Source organism: Trichechus manatus, unplaced genomic scaffold (assembly GCF_000243295.1).
Source record: "Trichechus manatus latirostris isolate Lorelei unplaced genomic scaffold, TriManLat1.0 scaffold00143, whole genome shotgun sequence".
Classification (NCBI taxonomy): Eukaryota; Metazoa; Chordata; class Mammalia; order Sirenia; family Trichechidae; genus Trichechus; species Trichechus manatus.
Window position 1 is genome coordinate 4,473,029 of NW_004444079.1, and position 25,936 is coordinate 4,498,964.

Here is a 25,936-nt window from a genome sequence, read left to right on the forward strand (position 1 = left end):
TCTGGGGTCTTAAAAGCTTGCAAGTGGCCATCTAAGATGCATCAATTGGTCCCAACCACTTGGCGTAAAGGAGAACGAAGAACACCAAAGACACAAGGAAAGTATTGGCCCAAGAGACAGAACGGGCCACATAAACCAGAGACTTCATCAGCCTGAGACCAGAAGAACTAGATGGTGCCTGGCTACCACCACTGAACGTCCTGACAGGGAACACAACAAAGATTCCTGGATGGAGCAGGAGAAAGGTGGGGTGCAGAACTCAAATTCTAGCAAGAAGACCAGACTTAATGGTCTAAGACTGGAGGCGCCCTGGAAGGCATGGCCCCTGGTCTCTCCATCACTCCAGAACTAAAACAATTTCCAAGGCCAACTCTTCAGACAGGGATTGGACTGGACTGTGGGACATAAAAGTGATACTTGTGAAGAATGTGCCTCTTAGACAAGTAGATACAAGAGACCAAAGGCGCGGCTTCTGTCCAGAGGTGAGATGGGAAGGCAGAGAGAATTAGGAGCTGGTTGAATGCTCATGGGGAATCAGGGGCGGAGGGGAGGAGTGTGCTGTCGCAGAATGGGGTAAGCGGTTGGGGTCTCATAACAATGTATGTTAAAAAAAAAAAAATTCTGTATGGGAGACTAATTTGAAACATAAACTTCATTTAATTACAACAATTAAAAAAAAAAAGAAGAATCCAAGGAATGAAACACATCGTGAAGAGGTAAGGATCAGCAGAAATATCCAGGTAAAACTGTACAGCAGATGAAATGTGTGAATGGACAGCCACCCAATGAGACAAATAAAGGTATTTTAAAAGTTGCAAAAAAAAGAAAAAAAATCTATAATCACAGAAATCTTAACATCACCTCCTTTCAGTAACTAATAAAACTAAATTTTAAAAAATAAAAAAATGCAGACCAATATCCCTCAATAAACACAAACACAAAAATTCTTAACAAAATTTTGACAAATCAAATCCAGCAATATATAAAAATGATAAATATCATGACCAAGTCGAGCTTATCTCAAGAATGGAAGATTGGTTTAACATATGAAAATAAATCAATGTAATTCATCATATTAACAAAATAATGGAGAAAAACCATTTGATAATTTTAATAGATGCAGAAAAAGGATCCGACAAAAGTCAACACCCATTCTTGTTAAGAACCCTCAGAAAATCAGAAATAGAAGGGAACTTCTTCAGTTTGATAAAAGTCATCTATAAAAAAATCTATGGCTCTCATCAAACTTAAAGGTAAAATATTAAACACATTTCCCCCAAGATCAGGAACAAGACAAGGATGTCCACTCTCACCACTTTTTTATTGAATATACTGAAGGACCTAGCCAGGGCAATATGTACAGTCATGCATCGCTTAAATTCCATGATAGTTTTTGTGAAATAGGATATTATGCAATTTGGACACTGTACGAATACCATATTATGTACAGGCAGTCCTCATACAATCCAGTTACAAACCAGCCCCCATAAAGCCTACTATACTAAAACCTTATGGGAGGCTGCAGGACAAACCCCCAGAGCTGCATCCACTGGATACAGGAGGCCAGGCGGGGGCTGTGGAAGCAGCTAAATGAGGACTTTGCAGAAGTCAGGGCACAGGGTGGGGTAGGGAGGGGGCGGCACATGTCGGGGAAGCAGAGAGGTGGCTGCAGGAACAGAGCAGGGAGCGGTTGTGCGGACGCCAGAGTGCACTCACTGACAGTGGCAGCCACTTCTTGATCATGTGCAGCCGCTACAGTGAACCTGTGAGTGCTCTGGGCCTGGCCTGGCCGGTACCCCCACCAGTGCCCATGGCAGGAGCAGAGGAGCCCATGCTGTATCAGAGAAGGAGGAGGAAGAAGCAAAGAAAGAGGTGCTGCAGGGATTGGGATGTGCCCTGGAGCCCCACTGCTTGCTCATTCTGGGGGCTTGGGGTCTTTAAAACCATTAGGGGGAAATAATAAACAAAAGGAGAGCTGCTTTCCCTTTTTTTAAAAAAAAAAAACCTTATGAGGCCACCAATGCATACGCAGTGGAACGCTGCCCAGAGGGACATTATACGGCACATGACTGTATAAGAAACAGGCGGCTTAAAGATCTGAAAGGAAAAAATAAAATTGTCCACCACAAATGTCTTGACTGCTTATGTAGAAAATCTTAAGGAATCTACAAAACAACTAATATACTAATAAATGAATTTAACAAAGTTGCAGGTACAAGATTAATTTTTTTAAAAACTATTTTTATATACTAGCAAACTATCAGAAAATACACATATATTTTAAATTCCATTTACAATAATGTCAAAAACCATAAAATACTTAAGAATTAACAAAAGATGTGCAAGACCTGTACACTGAAAACTATGAGCTCATGCTGAGAGAAATTAAAGAAAATCTGAATAAACAGAGAAACACATCATATTTAAGGACCGAAAGACTCAATGTTATTAAAATGTCAATTTTCTCCAAGTTGATCTAGAGATTTCAGGGCAATTGTGTTCCCACCAGTTTTTTATTGTTGTTGTTGTTTTGTTTTTGGTAAGAACTGACAAACTGATTCTAAAATGTACACAGAAACCCAGAAGGCTTAGAACATCCAAACCAATATGGAAAATAATCTGACTTCATGACTTACTATAAAGCTATAAAAACCAAGACAGTGTGGTTTGGCATAAAGGTAGACAAATATATCAATGCAATCGAATAGTACTCAGAAATAAATTCACTATTTATACAAATGACTCATATTGTCTTTTGGTTTTTGGCAAAGATGTCAAGCAACTAAATGAGGAAAGAAAGTTTTTCAACAAATGGTGCTGGAACAAGTGACTATCCACATGGAAAAAAATGAACCTCAAAAATTAATCATACACAAAAACTAGTTTGAGATAGATCATAAGCATAAATACAAAAGCTAAAATGATAAAGCTTCATAAGAAAATATAGGAGAACATTTTTGTTACTTCAGGATAGGCAAAGTTTTCTTAGATAGGACACAGAAAGCAGTAACTGTAAAAGACAAACTGATCAATTAGACAACATTGAAATGAAAACTTCTGTTCATCAAAAGACCCAACGAAAAAATGAATAGCCAAGTCTGGGAGAAAACATCTACAAAGTATATAACTGACAAAGGATTTATACTCAGAATATATGAAGAGCTTCTACTATACAATAATAAAAAGCCGAAAACTTAACCAAGAAAAAAAGGGAAGTGGTGGCCAAAATTATGATCGGGCACTTCATAAAAACAAATATACAAAAGGCCATTAAGTTCATGGAATAAGTGATCAACAACACCAGTCATCAGAGAAATGCAAATTAAAACCACAATGAAATACCAAAGCACAATCACTTCATTCGCAAGAATACGAAGCAACCAACACTCTCATGTACTGTTCATGGAGTGTAGAACAGTATATTTACTTTGGAAATATGTCTGGCAGTTTCTAATAAAAATAAACATATATATAAACATACTCTACAACCCAGTAATTCCACTCCTAGAAACACACTCAAGAGACATAAAAGCATATGTTCATGGAAAGACTTTCACTTGAATGTTCATAGTAGCTTTATTCGTAACAGTCAAAATCTGGAAACAGCTTACGTGCTCACAAACAGGAGAATAGATTAACTGTGGTATGTTAATAAATGGAATACAACTCAACAATAAAAAGAGATAACACACTGCCTGAGGAAAGGGCCTACGCTTGGTGATTCCCCCTCCCCACACTCTCAAGGGAGCTCTCAGACAGCCAGACTGCCCAAGGCTGCCTGCTTGAGAAGCTGCCCCCAGGACTGCTGACACTTTTACAGATTGGGCTATATGAATTCAGCAGGCCTCACTCCAGAGAGTCAGAATGTTAGTCTGCTTTTGGTTTTTCATCTGTTTTGTTACTTGAATCAATGGTGTTGATAAACTGTCTTTAATAAATCACGTGTTCTTTGCAAAAAAAAGGGGGACAACATGAATGAATTTCAAAAATACGTTGAATGAAAGAAGTCTTACACAAAAGAGTACATATACACACTGTATGATTCCTTTTATGTGAAGTTTTGTATCATACAAAACTTACCTATGGTGAAAAAATCAGAATAGTGGTTGCTTTCAAGAGAGTGGGGCCAGGTACTGACTGGGAAGGGGCACGAGGGAATTGCATATAAATTCTATTATCTCAAAAAAAAAAAAAAGGAAAAGTATATAATATTGATCTCAAATTAATGATATGCATGCTGAAGTGTTTAGGCATAAAATTACTGATGACTGCAACTTACTGATATGAAAAGAAAAAGATGGACTGATGAATAGGTATACAGATGGAAAGACAGTGACAAAACAAACTTCTTGCTGTGATGGTGGTTGTTAGTTCCTATCAAGTCAATTCCAACTCACGTTGACTCCTGTGTGCAGAACAGAACTGCTCCACGGGGTTTTCAAGGCTGTGACCTTTCGGAAGCAGATCACTATGCCTATCTTCCAAGGTGCCTCTGGGTTGGCTGAACCACCAACTTGAATCTAATAATTCAGTGCTTAACTGAGCCACTCATGGACTCCTAAAACCAACTAAGCAAATGTTAATTGGAGAAACTAAGTGGTATAAATGTACAACGCTTTCAACTTATAATAAAGTACTCGGTAGGTTAATTTGATAATATAATTCCCTTGCCTTTATTAATTATCAATAGCCTTTATTTTCATTTATTTCCCTGAAGTTTCTGACACTGTTAGCCATCATTTCCCTTTTGAAACTCTCTAGTACTATTCTGTTTCCCTTTATTCCTGATTAGTCTTTCTGCCTTCCCTTCCTCTTTCTACTCCTAAACTGTAGTATACCTCAGGCTTCAGAACTGAGCCCTACTCTATACTTCTTCCCATAAAGAATTCCCTTCTATTGTTTTAACTATCATCTCTACGCACTTAACTCCAAATCAAGACACAGCTTCTCTTATGTATTCAAGTCTCCCATCTCCAATTGCCAACTGAGTATTTCAACTTGCATGTCCTATGATATCGGATTTATTATTTTACCCTCAAAACTGAAGACTGGAATTACAACTTCCCAATTACTGTTCATGGTAGCACACAGTTATCCAGGGTCAGGAAGATAAAATTTTATTTATTTCTACCTCCATCTTAACCCTTACACAGATACCAATTCCTGCTGAATCCATCTCTTCCTTTTAATTCCACCACCACTAGTCTTAATGACCTTTATAAACTCACTTTATTTCAAGAGCTTACTGGTTGATGTCTCAGCCTGTCTCTCTCCACAATTCATCCTGCATATTTATAAAATACCTTTAATTATTCGTTCCCCATTTATATAACTTCTGTGATTTCTTATATCTAAAAGATACTTCTCATGGACTTTACAGTCAGTCATTGTGCTATGTGCTGAGCGGAAAAAGTTAAATAAGAGATGTTACTTGCTGTGGTAGCAAATCTCCAAAGATGGACCCCTCCCAATGAACCAGGCCTCCTGGTATTCACATCTATATAATCCCGTCCCATACTAAGTCTGGGTTGGTCCTGTGACTCTTTTTAACCAAAGAACGCCACAGAAGTAGCACGGTGCCAATTGTATGTCTAAGCCTTAAGAAAACCTGGCAGCTTCCACTTTTGCACTTTTGGGCACTCTGAGCCACCATTTAAGAAATCTGACTACTCTGCTGAAAAGACCCTGGAGAGGAAGAAGCTCTGAGACTACATGGAGAGACAGTGAGAAAGGCTTAGATGTCCCAGTGTTCCAGCCGAGCCTACGCATCCAGCATCCCTGCTAAGTTGCTAGAAATAGGATTGAAGCCATCTTGGTCCTGCCAGCCCCAGCTGCATCTGAGAGCAGCCATATGAATGACTCCAAACGAGACCAGCACACCTGATCAACTAGACTCAATCAACCCAAAGAATTGCAAAAAATAGTCAATTATGGTTACTTTAAGACGCTAAGTTTTACAGTGGCTTTTTTTTACCCAGCCCTCAAGAAGCTAACAATACAATCCCCACCACAATGCCAACAGCCTTCTTTGCAGAAATGGAAAAGTCAATCCTCAAATTTATATGGAAGGGCAAGGGACCCCGGATAGCTAAAGCAATCTTGAAGAAGAATAAAGTAGGAGGACTCAAACTTCTTGATTTTAAAACATAGTATAAAGCCACGGTAGTTAAAACAGCTTGGTACTGGTAGAAAAGACATACAGACTAATGGAACAGAACTGAGATTCCAGAAATAAACCCAAATATCTATGGTCAACTGATTTTCAACAAGGGTGCTAAGTCCATCCAATGGGGAAGGAAGAGTCTCTCCAACAAATGGTTGGGAAAACTAGATTTCCAAACGCAGAAGAATGAATCAGGATCCAACCCTCACACCATATGCAAAAATCAATGTGAAATAGATCAAGGACATAAATGTGAATACTAAGACCATAAACTTCTTAGGACAAAATGCAGGGGAGAAGATGCAGGACCTAGTTTTTAGGGATGGGATATCAGATATGACAACAAAAGCACGAGTAGCAAAAGGTAAAACAGATAAACGGGACCCCATAAAAATTAAGTACTTTGTTCATCAAAGGACTTCATCAAAAAAGTGTAAAGACAGGTCATGGAAGCTCCACAGACACATCCAAACTCCCTGAGGACTGGACTTCTGGGTGGAGGACTGTGGGGACCATGCTCTCAGGGAACGTCTAGCTCAATCGGCATAACAGTTTATAAAGACTATGTTCCGCATTCTACCTTGGTGAGTAGCATCTGGGGTCTTAAAAGCCTGTGAGCAGCCATCTAAGATACTCTACTGGTCTCACCCCTTCCGGAGCAAGGGAGAATGAACAGAACAAGATGCAAAGAAAAGATTAGTCCAAAGGACTAATGGACCACAGCTACCAAGGCCTCCACCAAACTGAGTCCAGAACAGCTAGATGGTGCCCGGCTACCACCACTGACTGCTCTGACCAGGATCACAACAGAGGGTCCTGGACAGAGCTGGAGAAGGATGCAGAACAAAATTCTAACACACAAAAAAAGACCAGATTTACTGGCCTGACAGAGACTGGAGAAACCCTGAGAGTACAGCCCCCAGACATCCTTTTAGCTCAGTGGTGAAGTCGCTCCTGAGGTTCACCGTTCAGCCGGGGACTGGACAGCCCCATAAAACCAAATGGGACTAATGAGGCACAGCATTCCAGAGACAAGGAATAGAAGGCAGGAGGAAACAGGAAAGCCGGTGATAGGGAACCCAAGGTTGAGAAAGGACAGTGTTGACATGTGAGATTGTTAACCATTTGTCAAAGGGCAATATGTGTACTGTTTAATGAGAAACTATTCTGTTCTGTAAACCTTCATTTAAAGTACAAAAAAAGAATTATCTATGTGAGATCAAACTGACAACAGCAACTCAAAAGGTTTGATGGGAAGCCTGGGGGCAGTGAGTTGAAGATAATGGTGATAGAATAATTTGGAAAAGGACAGTGAGAATAGCAGCACAAATGGAAGAACGTATTCGATGTCACTGAATTGTACATGTAAAAATTTCTGAAATGGTGTATCTTTGGCTATGTATATTTTCATCAAAAAAAAAAAGGTCCTCCAAGGTCGAGAAGGGAGAGTGTTAACATGTCGTGGGGTTGTTAACCAATGTCATAAACCAATTTTATGCGTACTGACCGTGTAATGAGAAATTATTTGTTCTGTAAACCTTCACCTAAAGTACAATAAAAAAAAATTTTTTTTTAAAAGTGAAAAGACAACCTACAGAATTGGAGAAAATTTTTGGGAACCATATATCCAGTAAGAGTTTAACATCAAAAAAATATAAAATATTTTCATAACTTAATAACAAAAAAACAATACAATAAAAAAAATGGGCAATGGAATTAACGGACATTTCACCCAAGAGGATATTAAAATGGCCAACAAACGCATGAAAAGATGCTCAAAGTTATTAGCCATTCCACGAAACAAAACCCACTGCAGACCTTTCAGTTAGCAGCTGAGAGCTTAACCCTGCACCACCAGGACTCCTCCCCATTAGCCATTAAACCTGTTGCTGTGAGTTGGAATCGACTACCCTACAGGACAGAGTAGAATTACCCCATAGGGTTTCTAAGGAGTAGCTGGTGGATTCGAACTGCTGATCTTTTGGTTGGCAGTTGAACTCTTAACCACTGTGCCACCAGGGCTCCGATTAGCCATTAGGGAGATGCAAATAAAAACCACAATGAGATACCATCTCATCCTCATTAGAATGGTAATGATCAAAAAAAAAAAAGAAAACAACAGGTGTTGTCCAGGTTGTGGAGAAACAGGAACCCTCATCTATTGCTTGTGGGAATGTAAAATGGTACGGCCACTGTGGAAAAGTATGGAGTCCTCAAAAAGTTGAACACAGAACTACCATATGACCTAGCTATTGCACTCCTAGGTATATACTCAAGAGACTTGGAGGAAGCTACACAGACACATGTACACCAATGTTCACTGCAGCACTATTCACAATTGTCAAAAGATGGAAAGAGATAAATGGATAAACAAAACGTGGTATATACATACAATGGACTACTACTTAGCCATACAGAGAAATGAAGTCCTGATACATGCCATAACATGGATGAACCTTGAAAACATTACGCTGAGTGAAATAAGTCAGTTGCAAGAGGACAAATAATGCATGATCTCATATGAAATAAGCAAATATTTAACCTGTTGCTGTCAAGTCGATTCTGACTCATAGCTGACATACAGGACAGAGTAGAACTGCCCCAAAGGGTTTCCAAGGAGCTGCTTGTGGATTTGAACTGCCGACCATTTGGTTAGCAGCTGTTACTTTTAACCACTGTGCCACCAGGGCTCCTTTATATTAAGCTAAAGAGTTTAAAATTTACCCTAAAACTATACAGAACTATAAAATATTTTAAGCAGGGAAATGACATCAGATTTGTATCTTAGATTTCTATGGTAGCAGTATACTAATTATAAGGGAGGCCGACTGGAGGCAAAGAAAGATCAGTAGCCTACCTCAGTAATCTGGGAAAACTAATGAAAACCTGAACTAAGACAGTGGCAGAGTAAATAGAGAGGAAGGGGTGATGAAATATTAAGAATCTACAGGACTTGGTAAAAATGGGGGTGTCTAAGAGACAGGAGTTTATGATGACTCCCAGTTATTTGGCATAGGCACTGAAGTAGACAGGGGTGCCACTTATAGAAAAATGATAGAAGCAATAGGGTATGGGAGTCACAGATACAAAGTTTAGACTCAGGTATAAGGACCAAGAAGAAAGGATGTATCTGCTGGTAGTTAGGAAACTGAAGGAAGTTTTACTTGACAGCCTCTATTTATACAGTGAAACAAAAGGCAAGATCATCTGCTAAGACTAAGGAGGGAAATGGTGGAGACAGGAAGTTTAGAAAGAGAAGTCAAAGTCTGGGACAGCCCTCAGAGGAAAGGGGAGCCCTCAGGCTTCAGGTGATACTGGAAGTCATAAATTTATAGTTGTATGATTTTCTCCAGCAGCACTCAGCAGCCTAGGTGTAAGAATGGAGAGGTCAGATGGCTGAACTGACTCAGTACTGGGGTACTTCAAGAAAATGAAATGAAAGGAACATCAACAGTATTGATGGTAACTGTAAGAGAGATATCCAAATAATGGACCATGAGTCTAGGCTGGCTAGAGAAAGGCATGTTTCCAGGGAGTTGAAAGACTGGCAGAAGATGAAGTGAGGTCACTGAACAAGAAAGAAGACTTGATATGGTCAAAGTGTAGATTAACTGGGAATGGGACAGAAAGTTGGAAAGATTGAAGGCCATGCTCAGAATATGGGATGTTCCAACAGCCTGGCTCACTGCTTTGTACCTAAGAAACAGTCACTAGATTTGTTGATTGCTAGGCAAAAGTTATTAGGACTTCAGAGCATATGAATTAAATACATTATCTGGTAAGAAATGTCCAAAATGAATCCTCACGTACCCTGCTGATTTCAATTTAGCACAGACTCTTATATCACATCCAGAGTAAAGCTCTCAGCAATGTGTTCCTTCATCTGCTACTTACTGTCACTCTATTCTATGAGTTCATCAAGCAAACTCAGAGCATTAAAACAAAAAAAAATCTTGCTTGATACTGCAGTTTTTTTGCCACTTGTCCCAAGCTACTTCAATGAGAATATAAATCAATTGATGATGTCCTTCAAAGCACAAGCTCACCATCTTTTATTCAGGAAAACACCTGCTTGCCACCATTATCAACGAGTCACTGTTAAAGGCTGCCGAACTTCTGGTTAGCAGCCGAGTTCTTAACCACTGCGCCACCAGGGCTCCCTGTTAAAGGCAGGGAGTTTAAAAACAGTTTTTGCCCTGGGAGAGCACTACCGTGGAGGCCTCACCTTCCCTAATCTCAGCAATAACCTTGAAGGATTCAAGCTGGGAACTAGAAAGAAGATGCTGCCACAAAAGCAAGGCAATTCAGTGACAAAGGAGCCAGGTATCCAGAGGAAAAAAATGAAATAGATGACTAAACTGGATATTTGATCTTTTTTATGGTCAATTCAGGGTGTCTTCTTTAAAAACTACAATTACGTTGAAATACATAGGGATTACCTCCAAGTAATACAAAGCACTGAGATTTCTATTAAGTAACTTCACCTTCATATAATACCAATGTGAAACCAAAAAAGGACAGCATTGTTATTGTCCCTATTTAAGGGATCTTAGAAAACTAGGACACCAAGAGACTTAAGGTAAAAGAGAAATTGTCTTAACTTCCAGTCCAGTGATTCAACAAATACTTATCAAATAATTACCAGATATACAGCATTGAGCTCAGTTGTTGTGGGAAAACACAAAAGAATAAAAATTAAATATATATATGTATTTTTTCTCTCTCTCTTTCTCTCTCTATATATATATATACACTTAATGCAATCCCCATCAGAATTCCAACAGCCTTCTTTGAAGAAATGGAAAACCAAATCTCAAATATATGAAATTGCAAGAGGCCCCAAATACCAAAGCAATCTTGAAAAAGAACAAAGTAGGAGGACTCAAACTTCCCCATCTCAAAACATACTATAAAGCTACAGTAATCAAAACAGTCTGGTACTGTATCACTGAACGGTACATGTAGAAATTGTTGAATTGGTGTATGTTCTGCTGTGTATATTCTCAACAACAAAAATAAAATAAATTATTAAAATTAAATAAAAAAGGTCTGGTGCTGTTATAACAATAGACATATAGACCGACGGAATAGAATTGAGAGTCCAGAAATAAACACACGCATCCATGGTCAACTGATTTTCAACAAGGGTGCTAAGTTCATGCAACAGGGAAAGCACAATCTCTTCAATAAATGGTGCTGAGACAACTGGATTTCCACATGCAAAAGAATGAAACTAGACTCAAACCTCACACCACATAAAAAACTTAACCATACACAAAAAGTATCCTCATAGCCTTTAAAAAATCAGGTTATAAAGCAAGTGAAATAGGTATCAGATGCATATCAAAATCTTGATCATACTTGGGACCCAACAATTAGCTGCTATTATTTCAAGATATTAATGAAAATTTCTGAAACTTTTGTTTATTAAGTATAACCTAGGGTGCCGAAAAAGCACCCTAGGTTATACTTAATTGGAAGATTTTTATTTCTACACTTGTTTTTCAAATAAAAATTAGACTGAAAGAAAAGGTCTGCCACTAGAAACACAAACGGGACTGGCCCCTTACGTACATACACATAAGCACAGGAATGGCTTTTATTCTTCACAGCATCATTTACCTTCTGCCCTTCTCACAAAGCTTCTCAATTTCAGCTTTCAGATCCTGCTCCTTCTGCAAAAATTCCTTCTTTTCCTTCTCTATCTTCTTCTTTGTTTCTTCCCGCTTTATTGTGACATCCTGGATAGCCTTTAGTATCTCCTGGTTCCCACACAATTACAGTCACACAAATAAAAAGAAGGAAACGAATTAGTTCTTTTCATCTGAAGGTTATTTTCAACTATCATAAATTCACATACTGATTTTAGTGAATTCAAATTGAACTGAAGAAATTTAGTTTATGAGTATCTCCAAAAGGCAGTATTCAGACCTAAGGGAGGAAGTTACAGTAAAGCAGATTTCAACTAAACAGAAGAAAGAATTTCTAACAACCACAACTGTTCAAAAATGGTATATACTGCCTTGTGAAACAACAAGCTCTCCTTTACTGGTGTTCAAATAAAGGCTGAATAAACACCTGTCAGTAATGCTGAAGAAGGCATTCTTGCACTGGGTGGGAGTTTGCTACCTCCAACAAATACGGTCTTGTTTTGTTTTGAAACTGTTCTACTTTATTATGTGTGAGTTGTTTTTTTTAATATTTAACTAAAATATATATGTACTTTCAATATATACTTGTAATAACAAGTCAAACAATAAAGAGGTGATAAAGTTAACAGTCATATCCTAATTCACACAAATTATACCCATAAGGTAATCAATGTATTGCTTTTATTAATCTTTTTCCACTCTCACAAAAATACAGTTATGCTTACATATTTCTTTGCTTTTTAGGTTTTTTTAAATGAGATAACTTCATATACATTATTCTACATCCTGGGTTTTTTTTTTTCACTTGACATGTACATACTTCCATGTCAATAAATATAGGTCCAACTCAAAAGTATCTGCATAATACTATACAATATAGATATATTCAATTTATTTAACCATTCTCTGTTAGAAAGTCCATTGGGTTGGTTATTTTTTTTTTTTTATAACTACAAGTAGTACTGCAATAAACATCCTTATATGTGTACATTTTCATATAAAAATGTTTATTTCTGTAGAATAGACTCCTAAGGATGAGACTGCTAGGCCAAAGTGTATGAATATTTAAAAATTTAACTAAAAATTCCTAATAACTTTTCAAAAATGTTGTAACAATTCATATTCCCCACTAATAATGTCTGAAAGGGTTCATTTGCCCTCAACCTTGACAACGTATTTCATTTTTGCCAATCTCTTGCTGGTGGGGCGAGAAATACTAGGTAATAATTTTAATGTGCATTTCCCTAAATCCTACTCTTTATTGTTTTTACTGTCTCTCCAACTAGAATAAGTATTCAATGAAGGCAGAAAATATGTTTTATTCACCACTAAATCTCCAGAGCCTAGAGCACATCAGGAACTCAAAAAATATTTGCTGGATGAATGAATGAATACCAGTGAAGCTGAGCTTCTTTTCATATATTTATCATCCATTTGCTTTTCTCTTCTGTGAATTACTATTTATAATTGTAATAGGCAAAATAATAGCTCCCTAAAAATAGTCTCATCCTTATCCCTAGAACCTGTGAATATGTTGCCTTTCATGGCAAAAGGGACTTTCTAGATGTGATTAAGGTAAGGACTTTGAGATGGGCAGATTATTCAGAATTATCTGGGTGGGCACAATCTAATCACATGGGTCCTGGAAAGTAGAGAGCCTTTCCTAGCAGTGGTCAGAAGACAGGACTAGGGAAGAATAGTCAGAAATGCAGTGTTGCTTACTTTGTAGATTGAGGAAGGGGCCACAAGTCAAAGAATACGGGGACAGCCTCTAAAAGCTAAAAAAGGCAAGGAAGGGGATTCTCCCCTAAAGCCTCCAGAAGGAAGGCAGCCCTGTCAACACCTTGATTTTAGCCCACTGACACCCATGTCGGACTACAGAACTGTGAGATAACAAATGAGGGTTGTTTTAAGCCACTAAAGTCATGGTAATTTGTTACAGCAGCAATAGAAAATGAATACAATAACCTTTCCTGGTCTTTTTCTAGACTGTTAGCCTTTTCCCATTAATTAGTAAGAATCTCAGAATGTCATGGCTACCAAACCCTTTGTCAGATGTGCTATAAATATTTTCTCTCAGTCTAACATTAATTTTTCAACTGTTTTTTATATCACTTGCCATACCATTTTTCATTATATACTAATTAAATGGACTATATAAACTTTTTTTTTTTTATGGCTTCTGGTTTTTCTGCCATGCTTAAAGTGACCTCTTGCCACTTGAGAGTGTATAAATATTCTCCTAATTTTTATAATATTTCTAGTTTTTCTATGTAAATTTTTAATCCAACTAAGAGCCCTGATGGTGCAACAGTTAAGCACTCAGCTGCTAACCGAAAGGTTGGCAGTTCAAACCCACCCAGCTCTGTGGGAGAAAGACCTGGTGATCTGCTTCCGTAAAGATCACAGCCAAGAAAACCCTGGCTCAGTTCTGCTTTGTTATGTGGGGTTGCTATGAGTCAAAACTGACTCAACAGCACCTAAGAACAACAACAACAACAATAGGAGTCTAATAAAATGTTTTCCAGGTAGTTATGTCAATGAAATACATTAAACAAATATCCTTTTCTCTCTGAATTAAAATAGGAGGTAGAGTTTGGACAAGATGCCCTCAAAGGTTCTTTTTATCCTTAAACTTCTATGACAGTCATTAAAAAATAAATATTTCTTTTCTATTTCTATTAATTCAGAACCAAAATAAAAGTTTGATCAGGGACTGCTGCTTTACTTATTGACAATTCAATATAAGCAGAATACCTGGTGATTCTTCATTTCTTCTTCTCTCCTTCGCTGAAGCTGCTTTAATTGCACTTGGAGCTGATTCTCCACTTGTCTCTGCTTGTCTAGGACCTCCTGGTAACGCTCCTTCAACAGGGTCCTCTCTGACATCATTTTATCCTATAGGTAACAACAGAAAAGTTGATTTCCCAATTTAATCATAAGAAACATTCAGCAAGTGCCTGTACAAGGCACTGTGCAGAGCTCTAGGGCTGCACTGTCCAATCCTACAGCCACTAGCCACATATGGCTATGTAAATTTAAAGTAATTCAAATTAAGTTAAATTAAAACAATCCAGCTCCTCAGTCACACGAGCCACATTTCCAGTGCTCAATAGACACATGTGACTAGTGACTACCATACTGGACAGCACAGATACAGAACATTTCCATCATCAAAGTGTTATTGTACAACACTGTTCTAAGGCAGGGGTAGTCAACCTATGGCTTATGAACCAAATCTAGCCCATAGCCTATTTTTGTAAATAAAGTTTTATTGGAACATGGTCATATTCATTGGTTTACGTGTTACTTTCACACTACTACAGTAAAGTGGAGTGGCTACAACAGAGCCCATATAAGCTGCAAAGCCTAAAATATTTACTATCTGATACTTCACAGAAAGTTTGCCAACCCCCACTCTAGGGAATATGCGAAGAGGGCATTTTACCACCCACTAAGAGAGAGAGAGAAAAACAAACAGCAGATCACCTACTTAAAAAAAAAAAAAAAAAAAAATCGAGGAATAGGATTTTTTTTACCAGTATATTAGCACTAAAACTGGCAGATACACCTAAAGAGGTCTGTAGGCCCTCATATTCAGATTAAGCAACTCAGCAACTTCTCGTATAAAGTAGGGATCAGAAGTAAGACTTCTGAGGACTACAGTTGAGCTCTGCCTCCTCCATAACAATAAATTAAGAGAAGCAATAGTTACCTATCAAAGGGTCACTAAATTAAAGAGGGTCAATCTAAAACATATTTGGTATAAGGTAGCTGTTATGGATTGAACTGAGTCCCCCAAAAGTGTGTCAACTTGGCTAAGCCATGATTCCCAGTATTGTGTGGTTGTCTACCATTCTGTGATTTGATGTGATTATCCTATGTGCTGTAAATCCTAAACTCTACAATGTTAATGGGAAACCCTTGTGGCTTATTGGTTAAGAGCTATGGCTGCTAACCAAAAGGTCAGCAGTTCCAATCCACAAGCGCTCCTTGGCAACTCTATGGGGCAGTTCTACTTTGTCCTATAGGGTCGCTAGGAGTCAAAATCAACTCTACAGGCAATGGGTTGTTGTTTGTTTGTTTTTTTTATACTGTTAATGAAGCAAGATTAGGGGCAGTTATGTTAATGAGGCAGGACTCAATCTACATGATTACATTGTATCTTGAGTCAATCTCTTTTGAAATACAAAAGAGAAAACACAGCAGAAAGGAGAGCAACCTCATACCACCAAGAGCACATCCTTTGGACCCAGGGTGCCTGCACTGAGAAGCTCCTAGACCAGGGGACGATTGATAACAAAGACCCTCCCCCAGAGCCAACACAGAGAAAAAGACTTCCTCTGGAGCTGGCACCCTGAATTTGGACTTGTAGCCTCCTAAACTGTAAGAGAATAAATTTCTCTTTGTTAAAGCCATCCACTCGGGGTATTTCTGTTACAGCAGCACCAGATAACTAAGCCCATATATAAAATTTAATCTTAGAGCATTAAAGTCAGTTTTTTCATTAAAGAATAACTGTTTTCAAAGAAAAGAAAGGTTTTAGAAGTGAATGGGGCAAAAATGTATCACATTATGAAAATAAAAAATAGGCTCTCAACATGTGATGTTAGCTTTGGGATGAGTTAGTCCTCAGTCCATGTACTGAAAGGTGGCCAAGGCTCCCCCAACAGATGATTCCGCAGCATCACATCTTTATGGGGATTCTGACCCTGGGGCCTATGGATGGGCCTCTGGGCATCTTTGAACTCTGTGAGAATGTTGTGCGGGTGTGTGTTTGTATGTTTTTCTGAGATGAGAATTCAAAGTTTTCAAAAGATTTGGAAAGAGGATCTTAACCCATGAAAAGTTAAAGAAAGATCAAGAATCAATGGACGAAATCAGTAGATTATTCTTTTGCTTTTTTTTTTTTTTTTAACTGCAGCTCATTCCTTTTACTTCCATATGGTGCCATCTCTGTCCGTGATACATCTTTAGAATAACATAAGATGAGGAAAAAAAATTCCTATCACAGAAACAAATCTCAAGGTACATAATTTTAGTACAAATATTTAGATAAATTAAAGGCATACAGCAAATAACTTGATCCAATTCATCTCAGCTTAACATGCTAAAGAGTTGTTCTACACTGTTACTTTGTCTCATCGGTTGGTACCTTAGGATCAGGAGTCACAATCTGAAATGCAGGTAGTGGGCAATTAGCATAAATGCATGAAAAGAGTATAAAATAAAATAGGGCCAAGTTTCTTGCATTGCCACCAAGCTTAACACCTACCTAGTCTCACCACCACACAGCCAAAGAAAACACAACCCTGGGCTTCTTTTGGTCATTGACTTGCCAGGTTTCCATCCCTTCTCTAGAATGACGCTAAAGCTTATTTAGGCCATCTTAGTTGGTTCCTTCAATTGCTCTATAGCTATCCAAACTCCAGCTTACAACTGTGAGGACAAAATATGTAAAGTGCTTAAACACTCAATAAAAGGTGATTTACTCTTCATTTCCTTAGCGTTTCTCTCTACTCTGCTTTTCACCCAGCCTACAGTATGACTCCAAATCTTCTGTTTTAATATATCAACAATGATAATTCAAATACTTACCAGATTCCTTTCAATATCGTGATCTGTGTTTATCTCTAACTGATCTGTCTTAAAGTCAGTCTACAAAGAAAGAAACAATTAAAGTCAGAACTGTTTAGACACTTTAAGAGGCAGACTTAATCTAGTACTTCCATCTAGAAATCTGCCACAAGTAACTAAGCTAACTTCTTGCACTCTTTTCCCTTTATGAGCTCCATAGCAAGGGAAGCAACGTAGTTCTGGCAAATGAATACTGACAACAACAATGCATTAATCATTTATCCCAGAAAATAACCTAGAGACTCAACAACTAACTGAGAGGAAGTCTTAAGTTTGAGACAAGAATTTTGCCTCCTGCAACCTATTGTGCCCATACTTCCTCCTATGACAAAGTACATCAGTCACTAGAAAACAGGATACACGGTACTTCATAAGATGTAGGTCAGAGAATTAACAAGGATTCCTCCTTCAAGGACAAAGACAGGAAATATGAATGCTAACAACCTGCACTCATCAATTATTCTGTGAAAGAGATGATTTGCAGGTCATAAAATTCCTAGTCACCTTAAGATTAGACCCTGGCTACTGGCTTTATTACTTATTGAATGCCAAAATGAAGTCATTTCATGGCACTATATGATAATAGTATGATGGTTACCAATAAAAACAATGTGACAGCATAGTTCTCCACCAAATAGGAAGAAATGTCTCCTACCCTCAAAAAACCCCCCAATTCTATTTGAGTAGTAGAAACTGGATACTTGACCTGTACAGCAATGTTTTGAGAAAGCTTCAGGGAAGAGCTATCCTGATCATCATCCAGATCCTCTCTGACTCCTTCAACCCCATTTGATGGAGGCACTACAGGTTGGAAATCCAAGCCTGTGTCCCTGATACCTTCCTTTAGGTTGGAGGCTTGTGGGGATTTCTCTTCAGAAGAACTCGTGGAGGCAAGCTCCTTTGTATGGCACCCTGTCTTAAGAGACTGAGTGGCTGGAGGGAGGCTCTCCTGGAGGCACGTGTCCCCCTCCTCTTCTGCTGTGCTGGCCAAGTCCTTCAAATCAGACTGAGACCCATTGCCAGGAAGACAAAGGGCTGTGGCTACCACGTTTTCTCCTAAAATCACCCGGTGCACTGCTGAAGTGTCACCTGCTGATGATCCAGGATTCTGCTCTGGCTGTTCCAAATGGACATTTCTGTTATTCTCCTTGGTTACCGCTTGGCTACTTACACTTGACAGAGGCAAGTTCTTGGGCTTCTGTGCAGGGTCTTTGGGGCTATCAAAAACATAAGACAAAAAGTTTCTCTCTTCACCCAATCTTTGAAAAAGAACTTTAAAATAGGATCAAAAAGATTATATAATACTCTGAACATAATCATTTAAAGAATAAAAATAGACTATACAAACCCTCCAAATTATCAGAATGAAAAGAACTTGGTTTCTATCCATTGATTTTTATCCCACCTGCAGGCAGTATAACTTAGTGGTTAATAACCTGAGTTCTGGAGACAGACTTCAGTAAATTCCCAAACGTAAATGACTCTGAAAACCAAAACCAAACCAAACCCATTGCCATCAAGTCAATTCTGACTTATAGTGACCCTGTAGGACAGAATAGAACTGCCCCATAGTTTCCAAGGAGCACCTGGTGGATTTGAACTGCCAGCCTTTTGGTTAGCAGCCATACCTCTTAACCACTATCGGGGTTTCCAAATGACTCTGAAGATCCAAAAAAAATTGAGGGCTAACTTGAATATTAAATAAACTCTGGGGGATACAGAGGAAATAGTCTAATGCCAATTGTAATATTCAACTTACTTATACATACCAATTAAGTTATACATGGTATTTTAATAAATGTTAATTTAGAAATACTGATTTTAACCCATTCTTGTGCTTCACAAAAAAAACTTTGATTCAAATTCATTATACAGGTCTTTGAGCACAATCGCTTTTTAGGTTCTTCAACAGTTTTCCAGGACATGGCATCTTCGCTTCAAGTTGTCTGAAGTACAGATTTCTGAATCCAAACAAGTATAACATGCATTACGTTGGGATAGCTGTCTTATCATATGTCCCAGCCATTTAAAAAGATCTTTAAAAGACATAATGACACCCAACATTCAAAACTGTAAGGTCTTTCACACCAGAAGAATGACTATAACTATAATGCCTAAATCTATGTTGAATTTGTCTCTTTAAAAAAAAAAAAAAAACAAAAAACTGATTCTGTCAAGTGACCCCTTTAAGCATCCCAAATCAGCACTGACTAAGGCTTCAGGTCAATGTGTCTCTTTCCTCTATAATACTTGTTCAAAATAAAACAATTGTGAGAACAACTCATAATATGGAAATCTTTATAAATACTCTAAGCTGATTCCTTTACTGGGAGTTAATTCTGGAGGGAGGGAGAATTGCACATTTGGGCATATACAGTACTAAGTCTGAATCCTGACTCTATCATTTATTAGCTGTTTGGGCAAGCTACTTAATTTCATTTATAAAATAAAAATAATATAACCTGCCCAATAGGACTGTTGTGAGGATTACATGAGATAATGCATACAAAGCACTTAGTATAATGCCTGGCATACAGTAAACATTCAATAAACCTTAACTGTTATTATTATTACTAAAAGTATGTGGTTGATTTTATTTACAAAATGAATAAAGCATGAAGATCCAAGTTTATGGTTAGGCTCTTAACATTTTTCCCATGATCTTCATTTACAAACACCACATTCATTCAAACAAATTTATTAAGTACTCTGGAGTCAGATAAGCTTGGGTTCAAATTCTGACTCCATCATAGCTAGGTAACCTTGGGCAAGTTACTAACCTCTCTATGTCTCAATTTCCTCATCTGTAAAATAAGGATAATATTAGCACCTACCTCCTGGGACTGCTGTGAGGATTAAATGTGTTAATAAATATAAAGCTGTTAATACAGTATTATATATAGCATTAGGTCCTAAGTAGTCTAGAAGAGAAGTGAGATACTATATATATATATATATATATATATATACACATATATATATATATTTAGTTCAGCATTGTACAAGACAATGCGTTGGTCGATGTAAGACTGACTAAATCACAATTCCTGCCCTCAAGTGTTCAGATGGGGGGCAAAATATGAAGTAGTAAGTCATATTACCAAAGATAAAGATATACATAAATATAAAATGCCTCATATGCATAAAGGTATGATATATAAGCTATAGTTAAATGAACATATAGTCCATGAGAAATAGGGTGAGGAAATATTTCCATTTTTATGTAAGTTTGACTCCCTGTATTTTAATCCATTTATTCAACAAATATTTTAGCATGCCTGCTGAGGGCTGGGACCAGAAATACAAAGATGGATCACACATAGTCCCTACCTTTAAAAAGCTTAATCTAGTGCAGTGTCACTAGAGCCAAGAAGAAAGACTAGTTATATACAGCTTCCTTAAGAAGCCCATCTTGAAAGCCCTTTACCCAAATCAATCTTCCCAGTGAAGAACTCGCACATTACCTTAGACCATCTGGAAGACCTTCCTCTGATTTGGAAGCACATAAACTAGAAGATTCCGGAGGACTGGGGGCACTGCCCACACCACCAGCTCCCTCAGATGCCGCCATCACGCTCTGTACATCCAGAAACAAAATTACAGACTACAAGTTTCAAAATATTAAAATAAATGTATCTTTCCCCCTCAGTATGTCCATACAACAGCATCATCCCAGGAAAGAAACACCAAAAAACAAAACAGTAACAAAAAAAACCTCTTAGGCTCCAAGAGAAAATACTTAAGTATTCTGTAGTAGGTGTTAAAGAAGCCATTGCAATAGATCCCAGTAGACATTAATCCTCAGGAGTCACAATATTTATGTAAAGATCTAGAACTCTGTGCAAAGCTTTTTTCACTTTTGGCAGAAATACAAGCATTTAAAATAAAAGACCACAGTCTGTGAAAATCTTCCAAATGGTCCACATATCTACCTTGTCTAGTTTTGTTTATAAAATGAAAAGATCCATTGGTTGGCCTAGTATCAGTAACAGCTCATGTTTTTAAATCACTTTATGGCTGTTACATTAAAAGCATTTCCCATTAATTTCAGCCAAGTTTTTTTGCAGGTGTTTGTGTGTGAGAGGACAAGCAATACTATACTGGGCAATCCAAGTACCTTTTATCCTGTCAATGTGTTCCCCACATGTGGGAAGAGTTTGATAACCAATGACTAAGGAAAGCAGAGACTCTTCAGAATTACTACGGTGGTGCAAAGATGTATAAGATGTAAGAATCTTGGTTACTCTAAGCGTGGAAATGAAAAGCTGAAAAACATTGTAACACAATGGATAAAGGCCTTTCTTAGATCAAAAGGTCACCCTCTGTGCTGCAGAACAAATCCATGGCCCTTTGAGGTGAGGAGAAAGGCAAAAAAAGAATATCCCTGAGGAAAAGCGGCGTTAGTTTTTGTTTTTATTTTAACAGCATCACATGCGTACTCCTCGGGAACCTTGAAGAGCGCATAGGGCAAGTATGGAGACTGGGCTGTGTCAACACTTCAGTCACCATCCAGAAACCCTCTGTGCCTCAGTTTCCTTCATTACACAAAGCTCCTGAGAGAAAATAGGCCCTACATCGCCATTACTGCTGTCTCAGGTGCAAACATCCTGCATCCAGCAGTACCAGGGGTCAGGACGTCGTCGGTGCCCGGTAAGGGAAACCCCAAAGCACAGATCATATCCAAGACCGTGGCCAGAAACCCCAAAGGGGTAGGGGCACGGGTACATCTGACCGGAGGCTGCGGCGAGGGTACAGAGTCGAGTGTGTCAAAACGAATTCCCGCACCGCAATCCAGCGGCGACGACCAGCGAGGCGACGACGCCAGGAACTGTGGGTCCTCGGGGGAGAACTCGGGACGGGCGGGTAGGGGACAATGGGAGGAACCAGCGCCCAGTGGCCACGGCTGCCCTCAACAGGGGACTGCTAAGCCGACTGCTTTCTCCAGCCTGAACGCCCTCTACAGCTTCGCCTCGGCCCCCCACCCCATTACCAGCCCACGTCCCACTTCTAGGCCAGGACCCCCGTCCCCATCCTCACAGCACCCTCCACGCCCCCTCCCCGGACCTCCGCCTCCGGCCCTCGCACCGCAGCCCCCTCCCCGCGCGCCCGCCCCGCACACACCTCCGGCGCCGCGCGCCCCGGGAGTGAAGGCGGGGAGGAACAGGACGCACCTGAGCGGGCGGAGCGGGGGAGGGGGCGGCCGATCCACGGGGGGAGGGATCAAGCGCCGGCCCGCGCGCGACACCTCCCACTTCCGGCGGCACGAGCGAAAGTGGGCGAGGCTTGCGCCGGGAGAGGAGAGGCAGCGGTGGCGCTGCGCCGCCCCCGATGGCGCCCTCTGGCGGCGAGAGACGGCACCATCTAGGGGACCCGGATACTGCAGAAGACCCCGAAGATACAAGTGGACTCTCCGCGGGCACAGGGAAGAAGGGAGATCCGACTGCGAGAAGGAAGGAGTCTTGGCAGAGGGAAGATCCCTTCTAGGAAGGTTACAGGAAGAATGGGGTCCATGGCGGTCAGAGGGAGAAGAGGGACGAGGTGTTTCTAAAGGTCAGAATCGAGATGACCTTTTCAGAGGACGCCATGAAAGAGAACAACCCTATGGAGAGGGACCCTCTTGAAGATGCCCCCAGAACTCCGGGCAGTGGAGCCCCGCGAGGAAAGCCTAGCAAGTCCGTACGCTCCTCTATAAGCAGAATATGCCTGAGGTAGCCAACTCCTCTGTCGCCGATTGCTCCCGGCCCGTCAGGTCTGGCCAGCGGGACCCGCCGCTGATTGGCTGCGTACCCGGGGCGGAAGTGATGCTGCTGTCACTGGCGCCTCCGGATCCCGGGAAGCCGCGAGTTTCCGCAGGGAGGCGGCGGCAGCAGCTGCTGCCGAGCGGGTGAGTTGGAAACTAGGTGGGGGCTGGACGGTGAAAGTCCGGGTAGTTTAGAACTGAGGGGAGCCAGTGTCTGAGGGTGAGGGAGCTGCACAGAGGGCGCCTTCATCCTGGGGTGGGGGAACCCAGGGAAACGGGGCACCAGAGTCTTGGATTACAGGATAGCATGGGTCCCTCTAAGGAGAGCGGCACATTGCACGGAACAATCAATGCTGAGAAGGGAGAATCAGCAAATCAGACCCCTGTACATAACCTGGTTTCTAGGAGCACAGGGTGTGGAGGCTGCAAAAACGACAGTCATTTGGGAGCAGAGTTTTGGACTCCAGGCCGCCTATATTATTCTTCCCTCTTGGCAACTAAGAGCAGTAAAGATCAGCCTAGCAGTTGGGCAAGGTTGAGATCTGCTTTCAGAGAGTATTTAAGATTCCCTTCCCAGAAGCCTGAGGAGTAAAGTGGTGCTCTACGAAAGCTAAACAAGGAAGAAGTCAGGTTTCTCTTCTCTTCCGGAAAACTAAGGTGGGACCCACTGAGACTTAAAGAGCCGCTAGATGAGTCACTATCTTGCTATGGAACTAGATTTCGTTTTACTATCTAGGGTATGCAGACTGGGGAAGAAACCTGAATATCTTGGGACAGTTGAGGTTGATGGGAGACAGAGGGAAATTTGAGAGGGAATATGCCTGGGAGTCTGAGAGGAAAAGAGAATGAGATGTGGAATGGAGGTTTTTGGAGGGACGTGTTATGTGGTGTAAACTTTCCAAGGAGTTTTCAATAAAATACTCCTTTTCCGGTAATGCTTAGAGAGCAGAGGCTACTAAAGGAACCCAGCCACCAATAGATACACACACTCTGCCACCCCATTTGCCTGTCTCTGTCCCCAGGGTTGCCCGCCAGTTCTAATTTGGCCCTTTTCTTTGAGAGCTCCTAAGACTGATACCCTGTTTCTATCATACCATGGCTGGCAGTCCCGGGTTTGGAGCCTGCTCTCACTTCCAAACCAGCCTGCTGATCTAGTTACTAGCGATAGCTCTTTAATGCTGTGCTCCAATCATTTAGTCTCTTCTGAATGCCATCTTGCTCTGGACTTTATGCCCGTTCAGTTTCATTTGCATTTTGTGACTTTTCTCCTGTTTCCCCCTACCTCTTGCCTACTGTAACTTCCCCTGGCATCCTTACAGAAATACACAAACCAGGAAATTAGTTACCACCAGGTATTCTAGGAAGCCGTACTACCTACGTTTTCAGGAGTTTTTGATAACACTTCAAACCCTCTTCTAGGCTGCTAGAGGAAAAAAAAGGAGGCTGGGCATAGTGGTTAGGATAAGAAGTAGGATTTCTGGGTTTCATACTAATTTGGCCTCACCATACCAGTTCTGTCCCAGCCTGTTAACCTATTTTAGATCCCTGGAAATGACACTGGATCATTGACCAGATTCTTTGGTTACAGGTCTTGGAATTCATGACTAGTCTCTGCTTGTTTTACTGAGTTAGGTGGAATGCTATTTCTTCTGTTCTCGGGGCCCACAGGTCTGCAGTCTGTGCTCAGAGCTCAGAGACCTCACTACTGACAGTAAAAGCGATGCCTTTTCTCCATTTGCACAAAATGAGCATGAGGTGGTTAGCCGGACCAGGAGCTCAACCTCACACAGAGTCCAGGTGGGAATGGGGCCCACTGGGGGAGAGTTAGCTCTAAGGGCAAGTAGACTGAGAAGTCAGCTGGGAAAAGATTGAAATCCCCTCCAAAAAAGAGTTGGGGAGGTGTCCTCCTAAAGAACAGTCATGATTCTGCCAGTAATTTGTAGTGACATGTACTTTGAGCCCTTTTCGTGGCAAGAATGGGAAGGAGCAGCATGAGGCCTGCTAGCAACTGGCAAATCGGCTTGGCTATCTGGTGTAATGGGAATTGAGCCACTGTGCCGCGGGAGGTCAGCCACTGGGGCTAGTGCTCACCCACATTCCACCTGGGGGCTTAGCTCTGCTGGTAAGGGATAAACAAGACTAAAAAGAGAGAATCAAATAATTAAAAAGGAAGAATCGGGGGTTTCCAGGTATAACACATAAGTCTCCCTATCACCTCTTATCTCTGATATCCTTTCTCTTTGTTTGCAGCCTACTGCTCTGATGCCGAAGGGGAGGCCGAAAGTGCCACACTTGGATGCCCCCCTGGGCCTGCCCTCCTGCCTCTGGCTGGAATTAGCCGGGCTCTTCTTACTGGTTCCCTGGGTCATGGGCCTGACGGGGACAGGAGGGCCTGAGGCCCAGGTTCCAGGGGGGCTCAGTTGGGCTGTACATCTGAATAGCCCAGAAGGTGAGGGGACAGAAGAGACTCTGGAGCGGCAGGCAGATGCCTTGGCCCAGGCTGCCGGGCTGTTGAATGCTGGACGCATTGGGGAGCTCCATGGGCACTACCTCTTTGTCCAGCCAGCTAGGCACAGGCAGGACCAGCAGGTGGAGGCCATTCGGCAGCAGGCAGAGGCTGTGCTGGCCAGGCATGAAGCAGTGCGCTGGCACTCGGAGCAGAGGCTGTTAAAGCGGTCCAAACGCAGCATCCACTTCAATGACCCCAAGTTCCCGCAGCAGTGGCACCTGGTGAGTGCAGCCTTG

General features: G+C 40.7%; 2 protein-coding genes across 3 annotated transcripts in view; one reads left to right on the forward strand and one right to left on the reverse strand.

Moving 5' to 3' along the window:
* The window catches only part of RNF214 (ring finger protein 214), a 47,267-nt gene extending 25,128 nt beyond the window's left edge, over positions 1-22,139 (reverse strand). Inside the window, exons 1-5 of one of the 2 annotated variants that reach the window (XM_023739961.1) lie at positions 20,916-22,139; positions 18,623-18,668; positions 17,413-17,472; positions 14,572-14,712; positions 11,786-11,925 (exon numbers count right to left, since the gene is read on the reverse strand). In XM_023739961.1, coding sequence (XP_023595729.1) covers positions 11,786-11,925; positions 14,572-14,712; positions 17,413-17,472; positions 18,623-18,668; positions 20,916-21,022 — 494 coding nt within the window. In that variant the 5' untranslated portion in view covers positions 21,023-22,139. Of the gene's footprint in view, positions 1-11,785; positions 11,926-14,571; positions 14,713-17,412; positions 17,473-18,157; positions 18,669-20,915 lie in introns of both variants that reach the window. The other variant, XM_023739960.1, reaches the window with a different exon arrangement.
* A 1,024-nt stretch (positions 22,140-23,163) lies between these two features.
* The window catches only part of PCSK7 (proprotein convertase subtilisin/kexin type 7), a 28,580-nt gene continuing 25,807 nt past the window's right edge, over positions 23,164-25,936 (forward strand). Inside the window, exons 1-3 of the mRNA XM_004385681.2 lie at positions 23,164-23,335; positions 24,860-24,988; positions 25,442-25,921. Of these exons, the coding sequence (XP_004385738.1) occupies positions 25,454-25,921 (468 nt within the window). The 5' untranslated portion in view covers positions 23,164-23,335; positions 24,860-24,988; positions 25,442-25,453. The remainder of the gene's footprint in view (positions 23,336-24,859; positions 24,989-25,441; positions 25,922-25,936) is intronic.